The sequence below is a fragment of the Podarcis pityusensis genome, assembly GCF_964106645.2.
Source record: "Podarcis pityusensis genome assembly, chromosome: 9".
Classification (NCBI taxonomy): Eukaryota; Metazoa; Chordata; class Lepidosauria; order Squamata; family Lacertidae; genus Podarcis; species Podarcis pityusensis.
Window position 1 is genome coordinate 1,556,115 of NC_138034.1, and position 26,665 is coordinate 1,582,779.

The 26,665-nt window shown below is 43.2% G+C and overlaps 1 protein-coding gene across 9 annotated transcripts in view; it reads right to left on the minus strand.

Moving 5' to 3' along the window:
- Positions 1–26,665, minus strand: part of HMG20A (high mobility group 20A) — a 64,602-nt gene that overhangs the window by 13,660 nt on the left and 24,277 nt on the right. For 4 of the 9 annotated variants that reach the window (XM_081021584.1, XM_081021583.1, XM_081021581.1 and 1 more), the window contains exons 2-6: positions 9,973–10,079; positions 9,100–9,247; positions 6,534–6,746; positions 3,740–3,872; positions 1,226–1,257 (exon numbers count right to left, since the gene is read on the minus strand). In XM_081021584.1, the coding sequence (XP_080877710.1) occupies positions 1,226–1,257; positions 3,740–3,872; positions 6,534–6,746; positions 9,100–9,247; positions 9,973–10,061 (615 nt within the window). In that variant the 5' untranslated portion in view covers positions 10,062–10,079. Of the gene's footprint in view, positions 1–1,225; positions 1,258–3,739; positions 3,873–6,533; positions 6,747–9,099; positions 9,248–9,972; positions 10,080–11,495; positions 11,584–26,665 lie in introns of those variants that run through there. The other 5 variants (XM_081021588.1, XM_081021587.1, XM_081021585.1 and 2 more) reach the window with 3 other exon arrangements.

A 26,665-nucleotide genomic window follows, 5' to 3' on the forward strand; every position in this document is an offset into this window, starting at 1 on the left:
AACTCCTCCTTCAGACTGGAGGCTGATGGAAGAAGACACTCTGGGCATTATAATTGCTGTCCCCAGGGTAGAGATTCTCTAAGTACAATCTCCCAACCCCCAAGCATTTAAGCAATTAAGCAAAATTGCTCAGTCTCTAAAAGGCAGAAAAATTCTGCTTAACGGAAGAGTGGTAATGAAAACCATCAGCACTCTTCCCCTATCAAGTGCATTAGCCCAGCATGTAAAGGATCCTCTTGGGGGCTCCTATGTACTTAAACCACTCTAAGGCTCACTCCTGGGATTAAAATCATACGGATTTGATTACCACTTCATTGCAAAGGACTAATTTGTTCAGGCTTAGTGTCATTTATCATAAATTAGAAGAGAAACACAAAACCAATGCTTCTTTCATTATCCTTAAAATGAGACAGAGGGACGTTTGTACCAAGTGTCAGTCTGGAAAATAATTATCTGAACTGCTAGAATACGCCCCAGTGTTCAGGTTCCACAAATTATCCCAAACCTGATGACACTAGCAGAGAAATAATTGGGAGGTGGGGTGGAGTGGGCAGGGAGGAGTAACAAACACAGAAAATGTCAGCAAAGCCTATCTTGAAATTTTCATTATCATTTCCGATTTTGTATTACTCCCAGTCAGATAACAATTTTTAAATCAACACCAGTGCTCTTTCAAGCAACCTACCTACCCATTACAAAATATGTGACTGAAAATTGTCAGCCTGCCCTAAACAATCCAAGTGCTTGCCTGGGACAATACCATTAAGATCAATAGGAACAGGATTTTTTATTTTATTTTATGTATGCATGAAAAAGCTACACCTTATTAACATCTCCGCTAGAAGTGAACTCAGGCTGCTGAAATTGGTTGAGAGCTTTACTTACATAGGCCAATGAAATGGAGCAAGTTGGCTTTGGGAGACTGCATACAGGAGCACCTTGGGATAGAAAACAGCCTACCTAGCTTGTTGGTAAGAGTACTGTGATAAGAACAGCACTCCAGAAAAAGTACTAAATGGAGCTCCATTTAAAGCCAAGGAAACAAAGAAATCACGTATGCCGAGATCATGGTTTTATTTCCCTTTGTTCCTTGATCAGCATCACACAATTCACACTTGGATCATGTCACACACACCCCCCCCCACTTTTCCCCCACCCCACCCACGGCCAAACTTAAACTACTGTATTATTTAAAAGTCAGGCTTGGCTGTATGAGCAAATTTACCTCATGGTCATGGGCAGCCTGTCGTGCTCCTTCTGGAAAAAACAAAAAACAAAAAGAGAAGCAAAATGAATTTTGAAAGAGGGAAACAATTTCTTGAGTAACTTTGAGACACATCCCGTAATTCCTTTCCTAGTTACACTATATATCCCTATGAGAATGGTTATTCCATGTTATTTGTAACTTTTTAAAAAATGACCATTGCTGTGATAGGCAGAGACAAAGTTTTGTTTTAAACTGTTTTAAAAATTGTGTTTAAATATTGTGAAGCCCACCCTGGGACCTTGGGGTGAAGAGAGCAGGTAATAAACAGTAGTAGTAGTAATACTAATACTAACACTAACACTAATACTATTGCTAATACTACTAATAAAACAACAACAGGTCTATATATTGTCCAGCCCCCTGAGGATGCAATGCATTCAAACATACATTTGTGCCTCTATATCATGGGAACTGGGACACCCAATGTCAGGGCCAACAAAAGATTCCAGAAGCAACCAGTCTTTAAGTGACTATCTTTAAGAGGAGCAGAGTCGCTACACCTGAGTTTTTGTGGATTTGGAGCTGTCTATCACCTTCAGAGTAAAATTAGTCTATAGGACAGGGGTCAGCAATCTTTTTCAGCCGTGGGCCAGTCCACCATCCCTCAGACCATGTGGTGGGCCGGACTATATTTTGAAAAAAATTAAAAATGAATGAATTCCTATGCCCCACAAATAAGCCAGAGATGCATTTTAAATAAAAGCACCCATGCTACTCATGTAAAAACACACCAATTCCCGGACTGTCCACGGGCCGGAGTGAGAAGGCGATTGGGTCGCATCCGGCCCCCAGGCCTTAGGTTGCCTACCCCTGCTATAGGAGTTCATCTGTTTATATTTATTCTACCTGCTACAGGTCAAGGAAACTCTTTCCTCCCTTGCTTTTAAAAGGGAGTTGGAGTACCTGTGCAATGTTTAAGGAATTCCAGTCTCCCCCTGCATACCTGCTGCTAGCAAGACATACAGGGCATGAGAAGTTGGTTTGGGAGATGGCGGGGAGAAAGAGGGTACAAGTGACATATGAAATGATTTCCAAAGTGGTGCCCATGTTAATCTGTTGCACATGACTCTTCGTTATAGATAAGTACCATATTGGCCCGAATATAAGCCGTACCCGAATATAAGCAGCACCTTTAAAATGGGGGGGGGGGGGAGAATACCCAAATACAGTGGTACCTCAGGTTACAGACGTTTCAGGTTACAGACTCTGCTAACCCAGAAATAGTACCTCAGGTTAAAAACTTTGCTTCAGGATGAGAACAGAAATCGTGCGGCGGCGGCACGACAGCAGCAGGAGGTCCCATTACCTAAAGTAGTGCTTCAGGTTAAGAACAGTTTCAGTTTAAGAACAGACCTCCAGAACGAATTAAGTTCTTAACCCGAGGTACCACTGCAAATGTGTCCCTAAGTCAATCCTGAGAAATGCAGTTTCTCCCAAGGGGTATTTCAATAGTTTCCCTGTGGGCTTCTTGGATGTGGCACCAGAAGGAGGTGGTACTTCCCTGTTCCTGTCCCCTCCCCCCCAAAAAAATTAAGAGTGTCAGCAGCAGCCAGGCATGTGGGGCAGGAAAAAGGGGTGGGTGGGTGGGAGGGAGGGAAGGAAGGAAGGAACAAAGGGGAGTATTTGGAGGAACAGGGGGCAGGCAAGGAGGCTTATGGGAAGATAAGGGAGGGAAGCTTGGAGTTTAGGGCTGCTGCCGCTGCTGGCCTCCAGTCCAAATTCAGATTGGCTCAAAAACAAGCCAAGTTATTTTTCACTTTTACAGACGGGATGGGGAATAGCATGGCTTATTTCTGATCCAACCCTGTTTGAGGAGGTGGGGGTCACCCATCACTGCTTCGCAACCTATGGTCAGGCCATAACATTGGGGCTACATTCACAGTGAACAACAGAGATATCTGTGCCTTCAAAACACAAAAAAATGTTGTGCTTAAAATACTTGTGTTGGCTTCAGGGCAAGTCCCATGGTCTGCAACTGACCTGTGCTTGGGGGCAAGCTTGGGAGCGGCGGGTGGGCGTCGCACTGTTGCCCCACGCTCCCAGGCTGCTCTCTGGGGAGAGGGAGCCACGCCTGCTTTGCCGGAGGCCTCCCCACCTTTGTCCCAGCAGTTCAGGGGAGGCTTGGGGGCCACGGTCAGGATGGGCGCCGTTGTCCCGCAGCCCCGACGGCCCTCCGGGGCCGCTGTTTCAGCAGTGATATCGTAAGGTCGCGAACACAAGCCGCACTTTAATTTTTCATGGTCGGAATTTGGAAAAAAAGTGCAGCTTATATTTGGACCAATACAGTAAAACATTCATCCACATTGCAGGTACATCCTGTGCTCAAAGCAAGGAAGGGAGAACAAGTTAAATGGAGTGGCCGTGACCTACTGCAAACCATTATTCAATACCTGTTAAATGAGAACAAAATAGACAGACTAATCAACAGTTCTAGGAGTTACTTTTAAGGACTCCTATGCCATAGTTCAGTACCTTGTCGATGCGATTTGCCTTTCTGCCTGTCCTGTGCTTTCCTGCTGAAAACTTTGTACGCCTCAGTCTTCTGGTACTGCTCCAGCTCCCGCATGTAACGTTCCTTATCCCTATCTGCTTCATCAAGGTAGCGCTGCAATAAGAGAACAGATCATTCGTCCCCTGCTTCAGTGCACCAAGCAAGTCAACCAGGCAGGTCAACTTCTGCTGCAGTCTTTGAATAAGCAGAACGGACAAGTGTAAATGGAGAAACTGAATGCCAAAGGTTAAGGTCAGCTGAGGCTTCCTTCTTCTGTATGCCAAAGTCAAGGATACACAGAAAGACATCTCTGTGGCTGCTCCTCATCTGTGTAACATCCATCCTCTGGATATGTCCACTTTATGCTTTTCTGAATACATAAAACCATCCAATCTGAAGGGGCACTTACTTGCCAGAGTTAAGCCAAGACAAACCAATGTGAGTACACCTATATTGTAATGGGTCCCTGCCTTGAACCCTTGCAATGGGGTGGGCTATAAATGGAAAAGACAAAGAGATTGCATCTCAAGTTTAACTTCACATGCACAAATCACATCACCCTTGTATCCGTATGGGATGAATCAAATCCAGAGTTTTAGCTTTCATAACAGTGATGAGCTTGAATATAGTTCTAAAGAAATCATATCAAATGTTGCCTGGAGCATTCTGTCACATTTGCTTAATGAACAGAGCTTGGTTGCAGAAGACTTCAAAGGGAGCTGTCAAAGTGTAAAGAACTTAAACAGTAGACACAAGCTAGCATGGAGACGATTGTGCCCTTTTCCATAAAGGCTTCTCTTCCCTCCTTTTCCATTTGGTTTTAAATTTGCTCCAGGCCTCTCCTCTTATTCTACTTTATAGCCTTATCTAGAAACTGGTGGTGAATGAGAAGAGTATGGGCAGTTTTACTTATTCTAGAGAGGCAAATAATTGTGGAGGGCCAGAGTGACTGCACATATCTGTATACAAGAGATTCTGGTGCTGGAGGCCCTGGGGTAACCCTCATACACATACGCCAATATCATAATGCTTTTATGTAAGCCTACAGGATACCCCCATTTTGAATAAGCAATCAGTGGCTAATTACCATGGCTATCACTATCTTCAGAATCAGAGGCAGGATGCCTAAGAATACTGGTTGCTGGGGAATGACGACAGGTGGCTCTTCCAGTCATGTAAACCACTCTAAGGTTGTTTTTAATAATTGGGTGGTGTATAAATTTTATGAAACAAAATAAATTTCTGCATAGCTGGGGGTTGGACTAAATGAACCTCCGGGTCCCTTTTAACTCTTCAATTTGTGATCCTATGAAATAAATGCCACGCTTGTGAGCTTTCCATGGGCATGTGGGTGGCCACTGAAGCAGAATTGTGGCTTTGGTCTGCTCCAGCACGGCTGCTCTTATATTAACTATGCAGGGAGCAGGGGTTTATCTCAGTCAGCTCTTTGCTATTCTTCCTCTTTACTCCTTCAGACTTACCCTCTTCCAAAAGAGAAATCCTAGGCATATTTGCTTAAAAACAAATTCCACTCTTTTCAATAGGGCTTGTTCGTAGCTGCAGCCAAAATTTCCCTCCCCACCTTGCTGCAAGTCCTCCACAACTGGGCACAGGAGCAATTCTCAAGGGTCCAGGTTGCCCTGCACCACAGGTAGAGCTGAGGTGGTGGCATCCTGGCTTCCTCGCCCCCATCCAGCAATTCCATTGCAAGGTCTCTGATGACAGACTATATCCCAGCTTCTCCCTAACCAGGCCTGGGGTGTCCCACTTTCCGCTGCTGGTTCCCTAGGTTCTCTTGCTTGATGCAGAGAAAATGTGTGGCCACAGCTGATGTCAATTCTAAGCATTTACAGGCTGTGGCCAAGATGGGCAAACACCAAGGGGGAGAACAGGATGAGGCATGGTGGGAATGAAGATCCAGCTATCTCCTGGGTAACTCACACTGCAGCACCTCTTGGAACACATGCAAGAAGCACCATTTTTTGGATGTTTTTGTGGACAGGTTATTAATGATGTGGTATATGCTTATAATGGCATTCTTTATTCAGCCTCCTATTCCCCAAACCATTCCATTTCTGCAGATTGCAAGTCCCTTGGGCACAAAACGATTATCACTAATGCTTCAATCCTACACCCACTTACCCAGGAAAGAACCCCATTGCTCTTCAGTGGCATTTGCTTCTGAGTAGGCAGCATGTGTAGGATTGCACTGTTAGAAAAACTGCTGTAAGCCACTCCGGGCCCATGGGATATAAAGGAAATAAGCAAGCAAGCAAACCATCAGCCCCCTCTTCACAATCCCCATTCTGGGATGGATCTTTTGATTAAAAATAGACTAATGAAGCAAATCTTCCTACCCAAAACCCTAGTGAGTTTAGCTTTCTCTGCATCACTAGCAGCCCTTCTAAGTGGAAGGATAAATCGTCAACAGCACCCCCATTTTCAATATGCATCCTGTCTTTTCCAAGACACCAGCTGTGCTGATGAATGTACAGCATGAAGCAATTCTACCTCTTAGCAATCCGGCTTGCCATTTCCCCATTCCCATTACGGGCAAAGGGAAACTCTTGTCCTGACATACTTTGTGATTCTCTCCTGAAGACTCACAGGGCTATGTTACATTGCAGAGAAAATTTAGGCCCTACCTATCTAAAATAAGCACGTAAGTTTCTAGAATCCCTCTTTAGTTACTTGAATAGACTTTCTGTTATCACCTGGGAAATCTTTGAAATAAAGCACCAAATTCCAGAATAAAGGAAAGTAATGTAATAGTACCCGTTTCTCTTCAGGAGGGAGTTTGCTCCACTCATTGCCCAGCATCCTGGTGATTTCTGGGAATGGAACTTCTGGCCTCTTCGCTCGAAGTTGCTCCCTCCGCTCATTCATGAACCGCACGTAACCTGTTAGGGGAGATTTAGGAGCATTGCTATCCCTTAAGGGTTTCTTCCTCTTTCGCCCTTTGGACCAGCCTCCTCTCTTAGTTCTTTGCTACAAAGACAGGGAGAGGAAAGTTCAGTGTGAGACATCAGTTCCTTTAAAGCTGGAGGGAAGAACAACAACAGGTGGCCTCTGAGATGTTGTCAGACTCCCATCACCCATAAGCCCAGGCAGCAGAGCCAGTGGTCAGGGGTGTTAGAATCTGGGAGTCCAGCAGCATCTGGAGGGCCATGGATCCCTGCTCCAGGTTTAAACCTACATTAGCATCTCAAATGCTTTTATCATTCACACACAGCTTCAGTAAACATCCCTGGCACAGTGGTACCTCGGGTTACATTCGCTTCAGGTTACATGCGCTTCAGGTTACAGACTCCGCTAACCCAGAAATAGTACCTCAGGTTAAGAACTTTGCTTCAGGATGAGAACAGAAATCGCGCGGCGGCAGCGGGAGGCCCCATTAGCTAAAGTGGTGCTTCAGGTTAAGAACAGTTTCAGATTAAGAACGGACCTCCAGAACGAACTAAGTACTTAACCCGAGGTACCACTGTACTCTTTTTCAACAGTCAAATTATGGTTCAGCCAAGCAGGCATGATCAAATACATAAAAAAATAAGCTGTGTTCAACAAGCAAAGTTGTTAAGTAATGGAGAAGGGGGCATGGTGAGGATCAGATAAGAGTGTAAGGGTTAAATTTGGGCAGAATCGGCTTTCACTGGTAAAGCCAAAATCAGAAATTCTTAAGAATTGTAGATAATTTTATTGTGGATTTAAACACACAACCCAAAAAAATGTTTTCAAAAATTTCCTGCATGGTAGCCATGTTGGTCTCCTGCAGCCAAAACAAAAAAAAAACTTGTGGCACCTTAAAGACTAAAAAATGTCAAAATAAATAAACCAAGACTGATATGGTTTGAAAGGCCCGATGAAAAGTTAGGAAGAGTTAAAACAGAAGATTTGGGGATAAGCCACACTCAAAGTACATACAAAATGTACTAAGGTTTTAAAGATAGACAAAGCTGCCAGAAAATCAACCGCAATTTTAATAAATTTAAAACTGTTTGGGAATCCACAGCAATATTTCTCAAACAGTAGGCTGGGATGTGCCCATGGGTCTTGAGCCACGTTCAGGTGGGCCCCTGTGCCCCACCCACTAGCCGTGCCAAAGCCTTTTGGATGGGCAAGCGTCCCACCAGGAACTCCTTGCATGCTGAGTAGAGGAGGCCAGGATACAGAAGTGGAGGGGGGGGGGAATGTCTCCCGCCTCTGAGGGGAAAGGGCACAGGAGGTGTTGAAGGTAATTAGAAACTGAGATAAAAGTCTAATATTTATTATTGTTATTATTATTAAAGAAATAAACAGAAAATAAAAAGAAATCTCTTATAATAAGAGAAGAAGAAAATGTAAAAGGACCAGGAAGGAAGGATGAAAGAAACTGGAGGGGGGGTTGGCAGGGGGGTGGGGTAAAGTACATGTTGGCTGTAAAAAGAGAATGGGGCAAGACATTACAGGAGATGAGTAAAAATGCTTTGTGGGAAGTAATAATAATAATAATAATAATAATAATAATAATAATAATAATTTTTTATTTATACCCCGCCCTCCCCAGCCAAGGCCGGGCTCAGAGCGGCTTACAAGCAATAATAAAAACAAGGTGAATGATTACAACGTAAAAACAAAAATAAAATACAACATTAAAATAACGGAAGTAGGGGAGGAGGGACTAAAAGAAAAGTGCCTTCTGCACCTAAAGCCTCTGGATCCACAAATTATGGCTCAAATGGGGAGGATGCCACAATCTCCCCAGAGTCAATGACTGCACTTAGTTTGAGGAAAGTTGGGCAATGGGAACTCCTTGCCACAAAGCAAATGCTGTAGCAAAGAATTTAGCAAGTTCAGAAAAAAATGATGTTGGGAATTACCAGCTGATATTTGAGCAGCTTCTCAGGGGTTATCTCTGTGTGACCTCACAGTTTGTACCTACCTGATGAGGGCACCTGGGAACTATCCCCTGCATGTCAAGAGGCGGGTGCAGCTCCCATCGCCTTGCTGACGGGGGGGTGGGGGTGGCCTCTCTGTATTTCAGTGGCTTATTTCCACCACACCAGGCTAGGACCACCTCAGCCATGTTTGCCCCCCGCCCCGGGCTTCCTGAGCTTTACTTAAGCTGGTGTAACTTATGCCAGCTTCCTAGGATTGCTGTAGTTCTAAATTGCTGTCAGTCACTCATTCAAGGAAGGATTAGGAATGACAGCATAACCTGTTTCACTGCAGGTGTTATCCATTTACAGAGGAGAGGAATGCTAATCAAATTCCAAATAATCAACTCTCTTGTTTTATTTTTTGAAGATATGAATGGATAGAGAATTTAGGTGGAGGAAGACGACTTCTTCTAATTTCTGCTTACCTCCTCCTCAGGCCTTGGCTCGCTATTTTCAGCTTTATTAGATGACTCATTTCGCAACAGTTGACTGTGCAGCAAGTCCTCTGCAAAATCTGGATTGTTGGCGGACTGGGAGGCACTGCCAGTGCACGATCCTTCTGAATGATTTAGCCTGGGGAAAAAATAGGTAATTATGCAATATACTCCCACAATTGTTAGGAAAAGGTACTTCCTATTTTACTCCCTGGGATATTGTGTGATATTGCAAATGTCAAAAGTAGTTGGAAAGAAACACGTGCCAAAGAACGACCGTCAGAACACGGCATGTTGCACCTGCCAGAACAACTTCTCTTACAGTCTATCCCAGTTATCAAGTATTCCAACAGAATGGTGTTCTAAAGCCCAAGGAAGACTAAACGGTCATCATGCTGGAGCTTGGGATGAAAGACTGAGCTTTAGCCACTAGCTCTATCCCATTCCTTGGAGCGTTTATAAGAGGGCTTCTACCAAAAAGCTACCCAAAATGGCACTGTCAAAGGCAAAGCATCCCCTTAGGAAGCGGCCAGTGGCCATGGCTCATATACTCTATCGTCTTAAAAACTATGCAGGTCTATCTCATCACCAATACTAAGGAAATCTACCTCAGCTGATCAACACCACCCCTTTGGGTGCAGTTTATTTCAGGTATGAATAAGCACCACATGAAAACCACCTCTCCAACATACAAAGGGAAATGCTAAGTGTTTTTCTAAACAAGTATCAATAAGTCACTGAAGACAGAGTTTAGAAGTGGGTGTTTTAAACCAAAGCAAAGGAAAAATATTCAGCAAATCACCATTGTAGGTCCTATAGTGGACTATGTATGCATGAGCCAAAACTAGAGGAGCAGTTGCTTACCCTGATGGAACAACGTCATTACTCTCCTTTGAGCCATCATCTTCTGGAAAATGTGACGAGGGAGATGAAGTGGTCATTGGGTTCTCCATTACTGTTGCAACAGAAAACTGTAGAAGAATATTTCACATTACTATTACTTTAATATACCAGTTTGTCATCTGGCAAGCAGACTTGCAGTGTAATCTTAAATGTTTCTTCCCAAGTACTGTCCAGCAACTTGAGCAACATTTGCTTCTAAGGACAATTGTTAAGCTGCAGAACCCCAATTCAATCCAATCTCCCAAGTGGGATATTACTAGATCATGGATAACTGAGGCCAAGTTATCCCCATCCAGGAATGGCAGTAGCTGATGGTTCATCCATAACTGGAAAGAGGCCCTCTGTTTTACTGAGGCCACTTGGACCTCAAGTGACAGAGCATGGGAGAATTCTATGCACATGGTCCTTTAAGGAGAGTGCGACCCTATCTTCAGCAAGCCACCTTCCTATTTCCCAGATTTGGGAACCACCAAGCCTCAAAACTTTCATCTTCTCAAGATTCAGTTTCAGTTTACTGGCAGTCACTCGACTCTCACTACCTCAAGATCCTGATCCAACACCTGCACAGCATCCCCTGATGCAGGTGGTAGGGAGAAACAGAGCTGCAGTGTCATCTTTGTAGTGGTGGAACCTCACCCTGAGCTTCCAGTTGAGAGCTCCTAAGAACTTTGTACAGATGTTAGAAAGCACAGGAAACTAGATCAGTGTGTGACTGTGCAGCATAATTGCCATGCTGTGGTCGAAACCACTGAGCTTCTTGGGCTTGCCAATCGGAAGATCTGCCATTTGAATCCCCGAGACGGGATGAGTTCGAAAGCACATGCACTCTGGTTTTCATCGTGGTATTCCGTTGCACCAGTAGCGGTTTAGTCCTGCTGGCCACATAACATGGAAAGCTGTCTGTGGACAAATGCCGGCTTCCTCGGCCTGAAAGCGAGATGTGCACCACACCCCACAGTCGCCTTTGACTGGACTTAACTGTCCAGGGGTCCTTTACCTTTACCTAATGACCATGCAACTGAGCAAGTGCCCTGCCCCTGCTAGAAATGAAATACATTTCCAATTCAAAAGTCATTTATTTTATCCCTCATCCACCAAACTCAATAGAGCAACAAGCTTGTAAATACAAATCTGAATCCTGCTTCTACCTTACAGTCAGATAAACACTCCCCCCCCCCTTTAAATTCTGCATCAGCTTAGAGCCACTGCCATCTCTGCTGGCACTCAAGCCACACTCAGAGTTGGACCTTCTGGCTCCTTGGAAACATTTTGAGGATATAAAATGACAGCAAAAAAAGAAAAGACGAAATGGCTAATAAAACAATTCACACCTATTTTACAGCAATTCTTTTAAAGAAAAATGTATCTACAGCAATTGCAGTCTGTGAAGAAGTGTTAGGCCGAATATGAGTGCCACAATGACATTTACAGATAGCCTTCTGCTCTGTTCATTTCAGGCACAATCTAAGGGCAATGACACCTACCCAAGCCTGAGAGAGATGAAGGGGATGCCTTGCAAGCACATGCTGATGTATCTGCCCTCCATGCTGGCTTTGAAGATTTATTTCTATGCTGCAAGAAAATGCACTTTGTTGCTTTCAAATTGTTCAAATTTTGCTATATTATTACACATATATGTATGTAAGAGGCAGACAGCTTAGGCTGTAGTTTATGATGAATGCATCTCTTTGGATGCACAACCAAGGTATTCTTTGAAATAAGCCTTCCATTAATGCCCAGACGAGCAGATCAATGGAAGGTCTAGGTGGAACAGATGATCCACATCAATCTTGCTGCCTCCAGGGAGAGATGCTATACTAGCCATTTGCATTTTAGAGAAGAGTGATGTAAGGGGTGTCAGTTCTACTAACCAAGGACATAATTTGCAATGGATGTAAGGAAGCAACCTGTTTCCTAAGGGAGGCAACACAAACACTTATAAAGCTATCTGTAGATGTGATTCATAGTTTGAGAGCAAAAATGGTGGACACTACCCAGGGGTGTTGTCATGCTTTTCAAGGATAGGGAATCTATTGGACTAAAACTCCCATTATCCCTGACCACTGGCCATGCTGGCTGGGGCTGATAGGAGTTGGAGGGTCACAGGTTTCCCATTCCAACTATGCACCACACTGCCATTAGACATAGGAGCAAAGCCTGTATTCATTGCAGACATTGTCAAATACAGGAGAAGAACCTAAGCTCTTAAATGCAATTCCTCAACTTACACAATTTATTAATATTTTGGTTGAAACATGGATCATTACACTAAAAATTGAAACCTGGATTTGTGTAACATGGAGAGTTTGGGCTTGTTTTCGTACAATCCAATTTGCCCATCTATGGGGGAAGATCTTCATTGATCTGAGGAGCAAAGCTTTATACTCTCCTATGCAAAGGAACCATAAAGTAGACTTTTGTAGAAGAGGCTTCAATGAAGTCAAAACGCATCTTTAAAATGCTATCCTTCACAATAGGAAGATATTTATTTATCTCACACAAATACAGTTTAGCTGAACATGGCACAATGGCTTGGTATTCTGCCCCTTATGTTCCACAATGGCACACCTCTTTTGTTTTACATCTGGGGCTCAGTCAGTGTCAAAGTTCCAACCTGGCTTTCAGTCTTGTAGAGGAAGCAGCTGGACATCAGCTTTAACACCACCCAAAACAGACCATATAAACACAGGAAGCTAGAAGAACACAAACTTCTTTCTTGTTTTAAAGCTTTGTTTTATTCAGTCCATATGGCTGGGCACTGAGAGTCAAGTCTCAGAAGTAGAGGTCAAATATTTGTGAGCATGCAGAGGTTATTAAACTATCCCAACAGGCAAGAAGGGAGAGGAGGAAGCAAGTTCCCACTGGAACTGAAATGGATAAAAACGTGCACAGGATGCTGTGTCAGGGGCTGATCTGCTAGCCTTGGGACCTCCAAATCCCATAGCTGTGCTGACAATAATCCTTTTTTCCATCACTGCCAGGTAGACTTCAGAGTTCCAAAACTGTAAGATGGCTCACAGAAACTCAAACATAGGTAGGATATATTTATGCATTTATGCTTTGGTAGGACATTTATGCATATTCTTCTGGTTGGAAAGTCTTGTTAATGGGTTAGTCCCAGCCAGATCCTTCCTTCCTTCCTGTATACTTTTGTCAGGATGAGAAAAATATTGAGCTGGATTCCAAAAGGAAGTAGCACCTTTGCCCTTCCAACCTCTGGTACAGCAGGAAGCCGCAGGTGCAAATAGAAACTTGAACATTTATAGAAACTGCGGTGTTAATGAATGGGGATTTAAAATAAAAGGTTACTTGGTGATCCCCAACTTTTAAATCAATATTCACATGTGCCACCCCAAATGGACAATATCATAATTAAAAGTATTTAAAGAATTCATAGGGAGTCTGCTGCAGAGTCAGCACTAGCTGATAAAATGCAGCATTTGACTCTTGGCTTTTCAATAGATATTGCCGTGACATGAAGCTAAAAAACCAAGCAACTTATGGAAAGGAGCATATGAGCCAAAGCTCTGGACTCAGTGTCATAACCACAATTTAGCAAATCAGCATCAGTGTATGTGTGCGCACTGTTCCCAAGACAGTTCACAACAAAGAAGCAGTAAATACAAATTAAAGCTCAGAACTTTAAAAGGGCTGGAAGAACAAAAATAGAGCTGATTGGCAGGGAAAGGATAAAAAGTAGGCCTCTCTGGGGTAAGTTCCATAAATGGAGCACCATCAAATCCCTCTCTCTTATGTCAGATGGCAGAGGCACCTAGAAGGGAGCTATAAATTTGCTGACATCACTGCAGGTTGATGTGGGAACTCAAGTCAGTAAAGCATGAGACTCTTAATCTCAGGGTCATGGGTTCAAGCCCCATGTTTGGCAAAGAATTTCTGCACTGCAAGGGGTTGGACTAGATTGCCCTTGGGGTTCCCTCCAACTCTACAATTCTATGATTCAGGTATTCCTTCAGATACTCAGTCAAAAGTGTAGACAACAGGATTTGAATCAGGCCACAATTTCATGGTTTGGGAAACACCAGCCTTAGTCCCAGGTGCTGTTGTAGGCTCTCCAATTCATGTTCAGGGTCTGTCTAAGTCCAATTCCTTCCTTCCACCACCCACAATTCACTACTAGGAATTTTGTTTTCCTTTTGACAGAAATGGATGAAATTTAAAGGCTATTACCTCCATACTGGATTAAATTGGCCAAATTACAGGAAAATGGGTTCAGGGGCATTGTTTGTCTGTTGTTGTTTTTAGGAAGCATCTCTATCTTCTTTCATAGAATCATAGAGTTGGAAGAGACCACAAGGGCCATCGAGTCCAACCCCCTGCCAAGCAGGAAACACCATCAGAGCACTCCTGACATATGGTTGTCAAGCCTCTGCTTAAAGACCTACAAAGAAGGAGACTCCACCACACTCCTTGGCAGCAAATTCCACTGTCGAACAGCTCTTACTGTCAGGAAGTTCTTCCTAATGTTTAGGTGGAATGTTTTCTTTACTTTGGGATAGAGTACAAGCAAGGTTGTCCATTTTGAGAATTCCATCTCCCCCCACCTGCTGGACCTGCGGCCACTTGTGGGACTTGCAGACCAGGACCTGCCTGCAGCTGAACAAGATCCCCAAGCCAAACGGAGGACATAGATGATGCCTTCCTGGAACAGATGGCCAAGCATGCAAAAGGAAGGGAGATAGTAGTAATGGGGGACTTCAATTACCCGGATATTTGTTGGATGTCAAACTCAGCCAAGAGCATAAGGTCAAACAGATTCCTCACTGGCCTTGCAGACAACTTCATTGTCCAGAAAGTGGGAGAAGCAACAAGAGGAACAGCCATTTTAGATCTGGTCCTAACCAATGTTGATGACCTGGTTAGTGGGGTAGAAGTGGAAGGATCATTAGGCGCGAGTGATCATGCTCTTCTGAAGTTTACTATACAGCGGAAAGGAGCAGCCAAGCATACTAGGACTCAATTTCTTGACTTTAAGAAAGCCGACTTCATAAAACTTAGGGAAGTGCTGGGTGAGATCCCATGGACAGTAATACTAAAAGGAAAGGGAGTTCATGATGGCTGGGAGTTTGTTAAGAGGGAGATAGTAACAGCACAACGTCAGGCAATACCAATGAGACGGAAACATGGAAGGTGCCTAAAGAAGCCAGGGTGGCTATCTAAAGAACTTTTAACTGAGTTAAGATTAAAAAAAGGATGTGTACAAAAAATGGAAAAGGGGGGAAACCACCAAAGAGGAATTCAAACAAATAGCCAGCACGTGTAGACACAAAGTCAGAAAAGCTAAAGCACAGAATGAACTCAGGCTTGCTAGAGAGGTTAAAAGCAACCAAAAAGGCTTTTATGGGTATGTTCGTAGCAAAAGGAAGAACAAAGAAACAGTGGGGTCACTCAGAGGAGAAGATGGTGAAATGCAAACAGGGGACACAGAAAGGGCTGAACTCCTCAATGCCTTCTTTGCCTCAGTCTTCTCCGATAAAGAAAACAATGCCCGACCTGAAGAATTTGGAGCAAATGATTCAGCAGAGGAAACACAGCCCAGAATAACTAAGGAGATAGTACAAGAATACTTGGCTAGTTTAGATGTATTCAAGTCTCCAGGGCCAGATGAACTGCATCCAAGAGTATTAAAAGAACTGGCAGATGTGATCTCAGAACCACTGGCAGTCATCTTTGAGAATTCCTGGAGAACAGGCGAAGTGCCGGCAGACCGGAGGAGGGCAAATGTTGTCCCTATTTTCAAAAAGGGGAAAAGAGAGGACCCAAATAATTACCGCCCAGTCAGTCTGACATCAATACCAGGGAAGATTCTGGAGCAGATCATTAAGCAAACAGTCTGTGAGCACCTAGAAAGGAATGCTGTGATCACCAATAGTCAGCATGGATTTCTGAAAAATAAGTCATGTCAGACTAACCTGATCTCATTTTTTGACAGAATTACAAGCCTGGTAGATGAAGGGAACGCAGTGGACGTAGCCTACCTTGATTTCAGCAAGGCATTTGACAAGGTGCCCCATGATATTCTTGTAAAGAAGCTGGTAAAATGCGGTCTTAACTATGCTACCACTCAGTGGATTTGTAACTGGCTGACTGACCGAACCCAAAGGGTGCTCATCAATGGTTCCTCTTCATCCTGGAGAAGAGTGACTAGTGGGGTGCCACAGGGTTCTGTCTTGGGCCCAGTCTTATTCAACATCTTTATCAACGACTTGGATGATGGACTCAAGGGCATCCTGATCAAATTTGCAAATGACACCAAACTGGGAGGGGTGGCTAACACCCCAGAGGACAGGATCACACTTCAAAACGACCTTGACAGATTAGAGAACTGGGCCAAAACAAACAAGATGAATTTGAACAGGGAGAAATGTAAAGTATTGCATTTGGGCAAAAAAAATGAGAGGCACAAATACAAGATGGGGGACACCTGGCTTGAGAGCAGTACATGTGAAAAGGATCTAGGAGTCTTGGTTGACCACAAACTTGACATGAGCCAACAGTGTGACGCAGCAGCTAAAAAAGCCAATGCAATTCTGGGCTGCATCAATAGGAGTATAGCATCTAGATCAAGGGAAGTAATAGTGCCACTGTATTCTGCTCTGGTCCGACCTCACCTGGAGTACTGTGTCCAGTTCTGGGCACCACAGTTCAAGAAGGACACTGACAAACTGGAAGGTGTCCAGAGGAGGGCAACCAAAATGGTCAAAGGCCTGGAAACGATGCCTTATGAGGAACGGCTAAGGGAGCTGGGCATGTTTAGCCTGGAGAAGAGGAGGTTAAGGGGTGATATGATAGCCATGTTCAAATATATAAAAGGATGTCACGTAGAGGAGGGAGAAAGGTTGTTTTCTGCTGCTCCAGAGAAGCGGACACGGAGCAATGGATCCAAACTACAAGAAAGAAGATTCCACCTAAACATTAGGAAGAACTTCCTGACAGTAAGAGCTGTTCGACAGTGGAATTTGCTGCCAAGGAGTGTAGTGGAGTCTCCTTCTTTGGAGGTCCTTTAAGCAGAGGCTTGACAACCATATGTCAAGAGTGCTCTGATGGTGTTTCTTGCTTGGCAGGGGGTTGGACTCGATGGCCCTTGTGGTCTCTTCCAACTCTATGATTCTATGATTCTACGTAGGGCAGGTACCAGGACCCTGGGCAAGCAGGAAGCACGGGAAGCACCCCAGCTAGGTGTGCTGGGGCAGCTCTATAAAGCCTGCCTGCCCTGGAGGCAGGGTGCCCCAGCAGTGCCACCACTGAAGCGGTGAAAGAAGGCGTGGGCCAACCCCCTTGTGCTACAATTATGGTTTTAACAGGAATGAGTTTTTAACTTGGATGGGTGTTTTATTTGGTGGGGGGTTGTTTTAAAGTGTTTTAAAATGTTATAAGTTAATTTGGATTTTGTATCTTTATTTGTGGGCCAAGGTATCGTTTACGGGCTTTTGTTGGGAAATGTTATTAGTTTGTACACATTAGTATTGTTAAGTGTTTTAATTATTTTTATTATGTTTTACTACTTTTTACATTGTACTTTGTCCTACAAGTATAGGGCAATATTATTATTATTATTCTTATTATTATTATTATTTCCTGCCATTTCCAAAGTGCCACAAAATGTTGCTTGGATTCCTGGATGTGATCTCTACATTCCTAGTAACACTAGGAATTCCTAGTAACATTCCTAGTCCTTGGCTACTGACCTATTTTTGTTCATAAGAGTTTCAGTAACGTTTGATTACCTGGTTCTGATCCTTTTTGCAGACTGAGACAGATGACAGCCACCAATCCTAGCCTTAGGCCTCAATTCAAGCCCTGACAAAGTCCCAAACCATGCAATAAATGTCTACAATTCCGCAGCTAGAAAGAAAATGCTTTGCAGAAAAAATATGTGCACCATACCTATTTTTAAAAACCTGAAGATGCCATATAAATTCATGAGCCTGGAAATATTAAAATTTGAAGATTTTTAAAGTAAGACTTCTATATTACCAATGGATTAAGCTGAGTGGAGATCAGTAAAGCCATATATCAGGATGACGAAAGGAAGAGAGAAATGAAAAAAGCTGCCACTAAATAAAAATTTAAAAACGAAAATAATAATAATAATAATCCGTAAATCATTAGTAGCGGCCACCCTCAAATTGCTCTGTGTAACTTAACATCTCCCCCCCACAAAAAAATTCTTTAAATACAATAAAGCCCCGCCAGACATATTCTATTGTGGCTACAATGGTATTCCCAGCTACGGCTGTAAAAAGAAGATGGCAAACCTACACACACAAAATCACCAGAGAGGTTACAGTTCAACATGGGATGCGATTTTATAATGATACTTCACACTTTGCATCCTATTATCGTTGCTTAGCAGCCACTCAACACATTCTCCAGTTCTCTCCTTCCTTTCCCCTGGAACAAAATCTGGCCAACTATGGAGTGGCAGCAGCCCTGGTATGAAGATGGGAAATATACTTCCATGCAGAAGCACATACATATATACAGTGCCTAGAAAGTACAGAACTGGAAATTTGCCTGCTCATTTCCAAAATGTGGCAAGTCTAGTCAGAACCAATTAAACTCATGCTTGATTTACCAAAAAAGAAAAAAAGCTTGAAATGGGGCATAGCTCAGCACACCCTTTGAAAATAAGAAAAATATGTAGATACCGTATTTTTCGCTGTATAGGACGCACTTTTTCCCCTCCAAAAATTAAGGGGAAATGTGTGTGCGTCCTATGGAGCGAAGGCAGGCTCCTTGGCTTCAGCGATAGCAACACAAAGCCTCCGAAGCGCAGAGGGAGCGCTCCCTCCACGCTCCGGAGGCTACGCGTTGCTTTCGCTGAGGTCTGGAGTGTGAGAGGGGTTGGTGCGCACCGACGCCTCTCGCTCTCCAGGCTTCAGGGATAGCCGCCTGGAGCCTTTGGAGCGCAGCGGGACCTCACGCTGTGCTCCAAAGGCTTCGGGTTCCTTTTGCTGAAGCCGGGAGAGCAAGACTCTCCTGGCTTCAGCAGAGAGGGAGAGCTGCACAGCGCCCTTCAGCAAAGTGGGAGGAGAAATGGAAGGGGCTCCGTTTCTCCTGCCGCTTCGCTAAAGGGGCGCTGAGCAGAGAGGGAGAGATTTTTTTTTCTTGTTCTCCCCCTCTAAAACAAGGTGCATCCTATGGTCGGGTGCGTCTTATAGAGCGAAAAATACGGTAATTTATTCTTTAAAGAGGCTGTGTGAGCGCTTGGCCCACAAACCGCAGGCATGAGAACAAATTAATGGGCACTTTGCAATTTTTTTGTATGAAATTTATGTATTAAATCAAGATTTTAAGTAAGCCCAGAAGTGTTTACCTGTTTGCTGCAGAAGAGGGATTTCCTAACACACATCTGTGACCACCATAGAAATGAAAGATGCTTGCCTCTTAGAAGGCTAGTAGGGGAAGGGCAGCTGAGGGATGGGCCAGCAATGAAACCAAGTAGACAGAGAAGGAATTGAGCAATTCTTCCTCCTTTGCCAGCTCACTCACTTCTCTACATGGAATACCTGGTCACTTAGGGCTATTGGATGAGTTTCAATACAAGGCTGTATTAAATCACTACTTTAAAATGCCCAACTATTTATTTTTAGATTTGGGCTATTTTGCATTGTCATAATGGCATGCTCCTTCTACCATTAAACTCAAAGACAACAAGCTTTCTGGCTCTGTGCCTGGTGGGAAATGGAAGTTGGTTCTGCTTAAAAGAGAAATAAAATTGGGGGAGAAATGTTTTCATTACTTCTCCTGGTATCCACAACAGTACTAAGGTTAAACATGCAAAAAGCATCTCTCCTAGGGAGCACATCTAGCTAGCAACCATTTATGGCCATTTATGGAAACAGTTCAGCAGCTGGAGATCGAAATGATAGTTGTGCCTCTACTTTCAGTGGCAAAAAGGTACCTAGGTACAGAGCTCAGATATACATATTTCATCGGACTTCCGGGGTGGCGCCATCGGTAATGGCGGATTCCCTCTGATCCGGAGGGACTGGCTCCACGGAAAACGGGTCTGTTCCGCTACGGCGAAGCGGGGACCCTCTAAAAAATCACAGGCGAATGAAGCCTGTGACCATGGGACTCGGCGGGCACCTTTCGCGCCCCCCCCAATTCGTAAAGGAACCCAATTACGGGCTCCGGAGCGAAGAGGGGCTAGTGGCGCAGTGCTGAGAGTCAACTGCTTCTTCCGTGGAGCGAAGCCGCACAGCCGTTGCCGGAGAGCGCTACCTTTTTCCTGGGACAATTTGGCTACAAAAACAACTACCCGTGAGCAGATCAAATTTGGACAATTGGACTTTAAACAACGATCTGTGAGTAGAACGGAAAATTGGATTAAGAAATTCCTCTTAATTTGGCACTGAAGCGGGAAGGTCTAAACAGGAAGTCAGCCTTCCGTTTCTTATAGATAGATTAAAGCAAAGACATGGCAAACTAGAGTTTAGAAAATCGTTTGTAAAGGATCAACTTTCATCATCTAAAATTATTGAACCCCCTTCGGAAGCAGGAGAAGAGGGGGGATTTTTTCCGGATTGTTTAAACCTGCAGAAGAGAGTGTAAAGAAAAGTAATTTTCCACCATCTTGAACCTGGGAGCGGGGTGTCAGGACAGACGTTTTTGGGAAGTTCATTGACTATAGACAAATGTTTTTGACAGACAGTTAAAAGAAGAGAAACATAGTGATTCCATTGTTCTCTTTCGCATTTTAAAGGAACAAATATTGACAAAATATCTGAAAAAGGAAACTTTGTTGTTAGATCTGCTGTTAAAAAAAAGAAGAAGAAAAGAGATGGATACAAATAGAAGTTCTTCCCCTAGAGGGAGCTTGTGAAACTGTTATTAAATTTGAACTGGGGAGCTTCGCAGCTGCAACAGATTAAGATCATGGGAACAGACTTCTGACCTTGCATAACAATGTACTCAGAGGCTCTGGTGCGTGCTTTCTGCAAGACAAGTGCTTTATTGGAACAGTTACATGAGAAGACGGATTTGATGACTGTTGCGATTAGAAATTTTGGACAGGCAGTGGGTATCTATATAGAACCCACCCAGGAATCAACTCAGGAGTGTGCTCTGACAGATCAGATGAGGGAGGAGGTTGTTGCTGGACCTCGGGTGGCAGAGATGGAGGGAGCTGTGGCCCAGCAGGAACATGAGTTGTTGGATCTGACAAATGAACTTGGAAAAAGCCAGATTTGGAGAGATAGAGTTTTGTTTGGCTTGGAGATGGGGGGCTGGATAGACCCCCCTATGCAGGGATGTCTTGACTTTTCAAGTCTGGCAATTGGCCGTGAGGAGTTTGGGGTTGTGGGGGTCCTCAACTCTGGAAGGACCTTGAAACATGCTTTTAAATACCACATGGAATTCAGTGTGGACTAATGGAAAAGGGGCTGATCTGTCGAGAAGGGACAAAAATACTGTCAAGCTGGAGTTTCCACGAGTGAAAGGACCAGGAGACAAAGTAAAGTACACGTATAAATATGAAGAAGATCTGCAGAAGGGACATGGAAGAGACTTAAGGGCCTCGGACATAAGATTACCAGGTTAATGAACTAGATGGATGAGATAGAAAGGACTGACAAAACCTGGGACCAGGAGGAAGAGACGTTGGATGAAGATTGGAAGAAAGTTTTTTAAAAAAAATTATTTAGGATTGTTTTGTAAAATTAATGAGTATTAGAAAAATGTTGGAACGAAATTATTTGGCTTTAGCAGAAATGTTAAAAAGAACTATGCAAGAATATGCTATGGTTATGAGAAATTGGCATAAATAAGATTTAAGTTTTAAGTTTTAGGGTTTTTTATAGTAAGATAAGGTTAAAATAGATTAAGGTAATTTAATGACAGAATATTATGAAAAATGGGAAGGATTTGCTGTGATAATTAATAACTAGAATACAAAAAAGGGAGGTGTGAGGAGGTCGATGAAATAAGGTAATGACAATTAAGGATTTGGGAATATTGGATCTGTTTTTAAATTTTTGTGGTTTATTTCTGTTTTCTGATTTTGATGTGTTATGTGTTTTGTTTTTGTTTTTTGATTTTGATTTTTATCGATTTGTATTGTTTGATTGCCCTTGTCTTTCTTCTTCTTTTTCTCTTTGTTTTTTCTGTAATTTTAAAATTCTTAATAAATATTATTAAAAAAAACAAACAGATATACATATTTCATAAAAAATTGGAGGCATTGTTATCAACCGGTTTGGCTATATGCCAGATAGGCCAGCCTAGCTGCCAGCTTCCATAGCTGCCAGCAACATAAGCCAACATGCCTGCCTTCCCAAAGACAGTGTAACATCTTGTGCAAACAGAGCATCCCTTTATCTGCCCATGAGTACACGATTTAGCAAGTCTTCTTTCCAAGTCTCTCTGTACATGGAAGATTACAAGGCATCTTAACATTCTACGCAGGCAGCATTTTAAATAGGCAATCTATGGACACTCCACCTACAGGGGAAGGGAGGCATAACAATGGCCCCTTTGGTTCCCAACAAAGTGTGGTGCCATGTTAAACTGGGCACACAAGACAGCCATAGTACAGTCACCTCATACTTGCAGCAAAAATCAGCCATACGTACAGGATGGACCAGGCTTCAAACGCACAGATCCTGATAATGCTGACAAGCCACTCAGTTAGGACTGACTTTATGTACTGGGATTAACACAAAAACAGGGTCTGGCAGGAAAATCTTTTTTGCTTTGCAAAGATACACAAGGTCCTCAGCAGCTCTACCTCACATCACTGGAGAGATTTCTGTTTGCAGGCAGAGATGTAATATCCTTGTAGGTTCCCATATTTAATTCTGCTCTTCCTTGGGGCTTTTGGCTTTAAATCTTTAGAAGGATTTCTGCAGCCACTTACCATCTGACATACATGCATCACCTTCAAAGATGTTACAGAAGCACTGTGCGATTTTAATTAAGGCCAGAAAAATATCTAAAGCAAGTGTTCTTCCTTTCTTCATTTCACTGATCAAAACCACTACAGCCCATTTTGATATTTGTTCAAAGAGCCTGAATTTGCCTGCCAGTGCAATATATGCCCAAATGATTTGGCTGGGCTCTATGCTTTAAGTGTTTTTCACAATTCAAAACAAGGTCTCCAAAGCATTTCCGGTGGCCCATTTTCACAAACTGTCAGCACTGCTCTCACCAAACAGAGAAGTTTTCCCCCATCCCGCTTCATAATCCTCACTCAGGAATAAAGCGGTAGGATTTGGTATTTGGTATTATTAATATATTGTCATCAATGGGCACCTACATTTTCAATTGTGATTTGATTATGTTTTCAGTTTAACTAACCCACCCCCACCCACCCCCCTCTTTCCTTCCCAGCCTAATACTGCATGCAACAAATGAAACTGATCTGTAGAATGTCTCACAACAAATGAAACTGATCTGTGGAAAACACAACTTGAAAAAAGACAATGCACATGCTTTTGTAAACTACGAAATCTTTAATAAAAATTATTTAGGGGGGGCATCCCACTTGCATACTCATCATATATCCATAATTCTAAATGTTTCTACTCCTTGTGACTTGAAAATGACCAAACACAGAAATCCATTAATTTTTTTCACATTGCTTAAACGTGTCTACAGCTGCGTTTGAGCGTCATGCCAAACCCCAGTTCAGTGTAAATTAAATGAATTACAATGAGCTGCGGCAAGCATCAGGTTCATGAGCTACTTTTTCCTCTCTTGTGTGGACAGGAGTTCACATGGTTTTACTTCTGCTTTTTGCTAAACCATGGTTTGCTGTTTCATGAAACTGATGACTGATGATTTAAAACAAAGTCAACCTGAAACTATTATGCAAACCATAATTAATCGTAGCCTTTTTGTCAGTTTGGATGAAGCAACAAACCATAGTTAAACAAAAGTGGAAACTTCTGAAGTAACCTCCTGGCCATGTGGGAGGAGAAGGGAGAGCAAAGTTTGCTGTGGCTTATTCACAGCACACAAAACTACTGTTAAGCATCATGTCCAGATGCAGCATATCAATATTTTTTAAAGAATATTTCCTTCTTTTTAAGTCCAACTATTTCAAGATTAAGACTATATTGCAGAATTCAACCAGCAACAGTATGATACCCAATATGCTCATGAGAATTATATAGGCAACTCCGCACTGATGTGGGTTATATTCCGGACCCCTGGGGGGGGCGTATAAGTGAAATGTGCATAAGTGGGGAGCACCCTGGAAAGTCTTTGAGCTCTGGGGAGGGTCTCCTCGTGAGCCACAAGGACTTTCCAGCTCTCTTCCTCCACTTCCAGGTTACCAGCACTGCATGTGTGCACGGTTGTGCGCAAGTAGATCACATGCAAGTGGAGGAGCTGCCTGTATGCATCTTCTGGGCCACAATATTCTCATTACACCTTTCCATGCTGAACAAGCTGCCTGATCTTGTTCTTTGGCCCCCAAAAGTATAGCCAGGCACTGACTTTATATTTTCATTAGTATGCTATAAGAACAACCCTTTAAAAGCCCTGCAGTCATGACTGCCTGACTCTGCTGCTAAGGAAAAGCAAGAGTATCACCAGATTTTATGCCAGCTACATATATACCAGAGAGAGCTGGTGCCCAGATTGATATTTAAGATGAGAGACATGTAACAAAAAGGAACAATCAGGAGGAGTTGAGACAATTGTTCTGGCTTCCTTCACCTTCCCTTCCCTTTCTAAGAATCTCTTCTCGCAGAAAATTATAAAAATGAATTTTACAATTGAAAAACATTTCAAAACAATTATTTAGGAGATAAACAAAATATGTCCTAAGTTATTTTTATGGTACACCAAGGAACTTAAATGCAGTTATACCTCGGGATGCGAACGTGATCCGTGCGGGAGGCCCGTTCACAACCCGCAGCGTTCGCAACCCACAGTGCTGTGTCTGTGCACACGTGTGACGTCATTTTGCGCTTCTGCGCATGCGCTGAAACACAGAAGTAACCCATTCCGGTACTTCCGGGTTCGGCGCAGTCCACAATCCTAAAACGCGCAACCTGCAGCGTTCGCAACCTGAGGTATGACTGTATCTCTCATTTGGATTCAGAAAGTTTCTACAGCAAACCCTTTCTATTATTAGAGAAACAGAGAGCTAATAAAAGATTGATCATGAGACAGGCAATCAATTTGCAGTTGGTTATTTGATTTTAGCTTGGAGTGACTTTTATTTATAATCCTTGTATTTCAAGCTAAGAAAACCCCTAAAGGTCTCTATTGTACTAACAGTAAATAGAGTTTACTATATTTTAAGTCTGAGATATACTGTGGCTCCTACTTTTTTTTTTTAAAAAAAAGACCTGTCGTTTATTTACAGCAGGCTTCTCCAACCTGGCACCCCCATATGTTTTGGACTAGTGCTTTCATCTTCCCTGACTATTGCCATGCTGGCAGAAACGGATGAGAGTTGAAGTCAACCAACATGTGAAGGGAACTAAGTTGGGAAAGGGTGGGTTAAACCTTACTTTTAAGCCAGGATTGGCTTCCAGAGCGTCTTACAACAATTCAATCTATCATAAAGATACTCTTACTAGCCTATCTTGTATGACATGGGAGTTTGACAGTTTAATGTTCTCTTTAGGAAAAGGGGGCAGGAGCAGCTACATATGGACTCAGGGCAAAGATGCCAACACAGAGAAGCAGCTCTTCTCTGCAGAGGCTTTTCAACTGCCTTTTTCAATGGTCACTCACTGCTGTGCTCCAGTCTCCGCCCAAATATGGCAATTAAGGTGACAGACCCCAACACCTTCCTGCTTCTGTTCAACTGGTCCAGCCTTCTGCAGGGGGGGGGGAGGCCAGGGGGCTGAGCACGGATGTGGCTTTAAACCTGCATCCTCTTGCAGAAGGGGGCTACTGAGCAGTTCGTGTTCTTTCTATGGCTCACTACTGAAATAAAATTTGCATGCAAAAATGTATTACAATAACTTTAGTCTAGAAACACCAATGTCTTTTTTTGCATTGATACTTTGGAAAAAAATGATGAGCCTTCCAGGTCAAGCTGGCCCAGACTGGCCCAGACTACCACATGGCTGACCCAGGAAAAAAGAGCATCAGTCATGGCTGGAAAACAGAACAGTCTACACTTCCGATTGCAACCTGTGCCAACTTGAAGGGTTGTCACGCACTTTTTTTGTCCTTATTAAAAAATAAAGTACCTTGCGAAGCACCAGAGCCTGGCTTTAGAATCCCATTTCCAAGCAACTGAACACGCTGGTACATGCAACAGAATTTCTAGGCAGAGCATGTTCATTGAAAGGGTGGGAGGATGCAAGCTTTGCACTAGTGCCAAAACTGAATGTCACAGCAGCATTAGCCAAATTGTTTTTTGCCTAAGACTGCATGGGGGGGGGGGTGTTAGAAAAAGAAGAGATACAGCAACAGACATGATTGCAGCCCATATGTTTAAAATCAGGCCAAATATATCTGCGGAATAATCTGTGTAATAAGCCACTCTTCTGCTTCCTCCCTCCACTACCTCCCCCAAAAGTGAGTATTCACAGTGAGTCACTTGGAAAATGGAACACTCAGTGCTAGCAGACAGACTAAAAAGACATACATGGAAGTACAGACTATTTGGCTGAGCTCAAAAACCCTTTGGGTAGGCAGGAAGAATTTATTTCCTATATGCGTG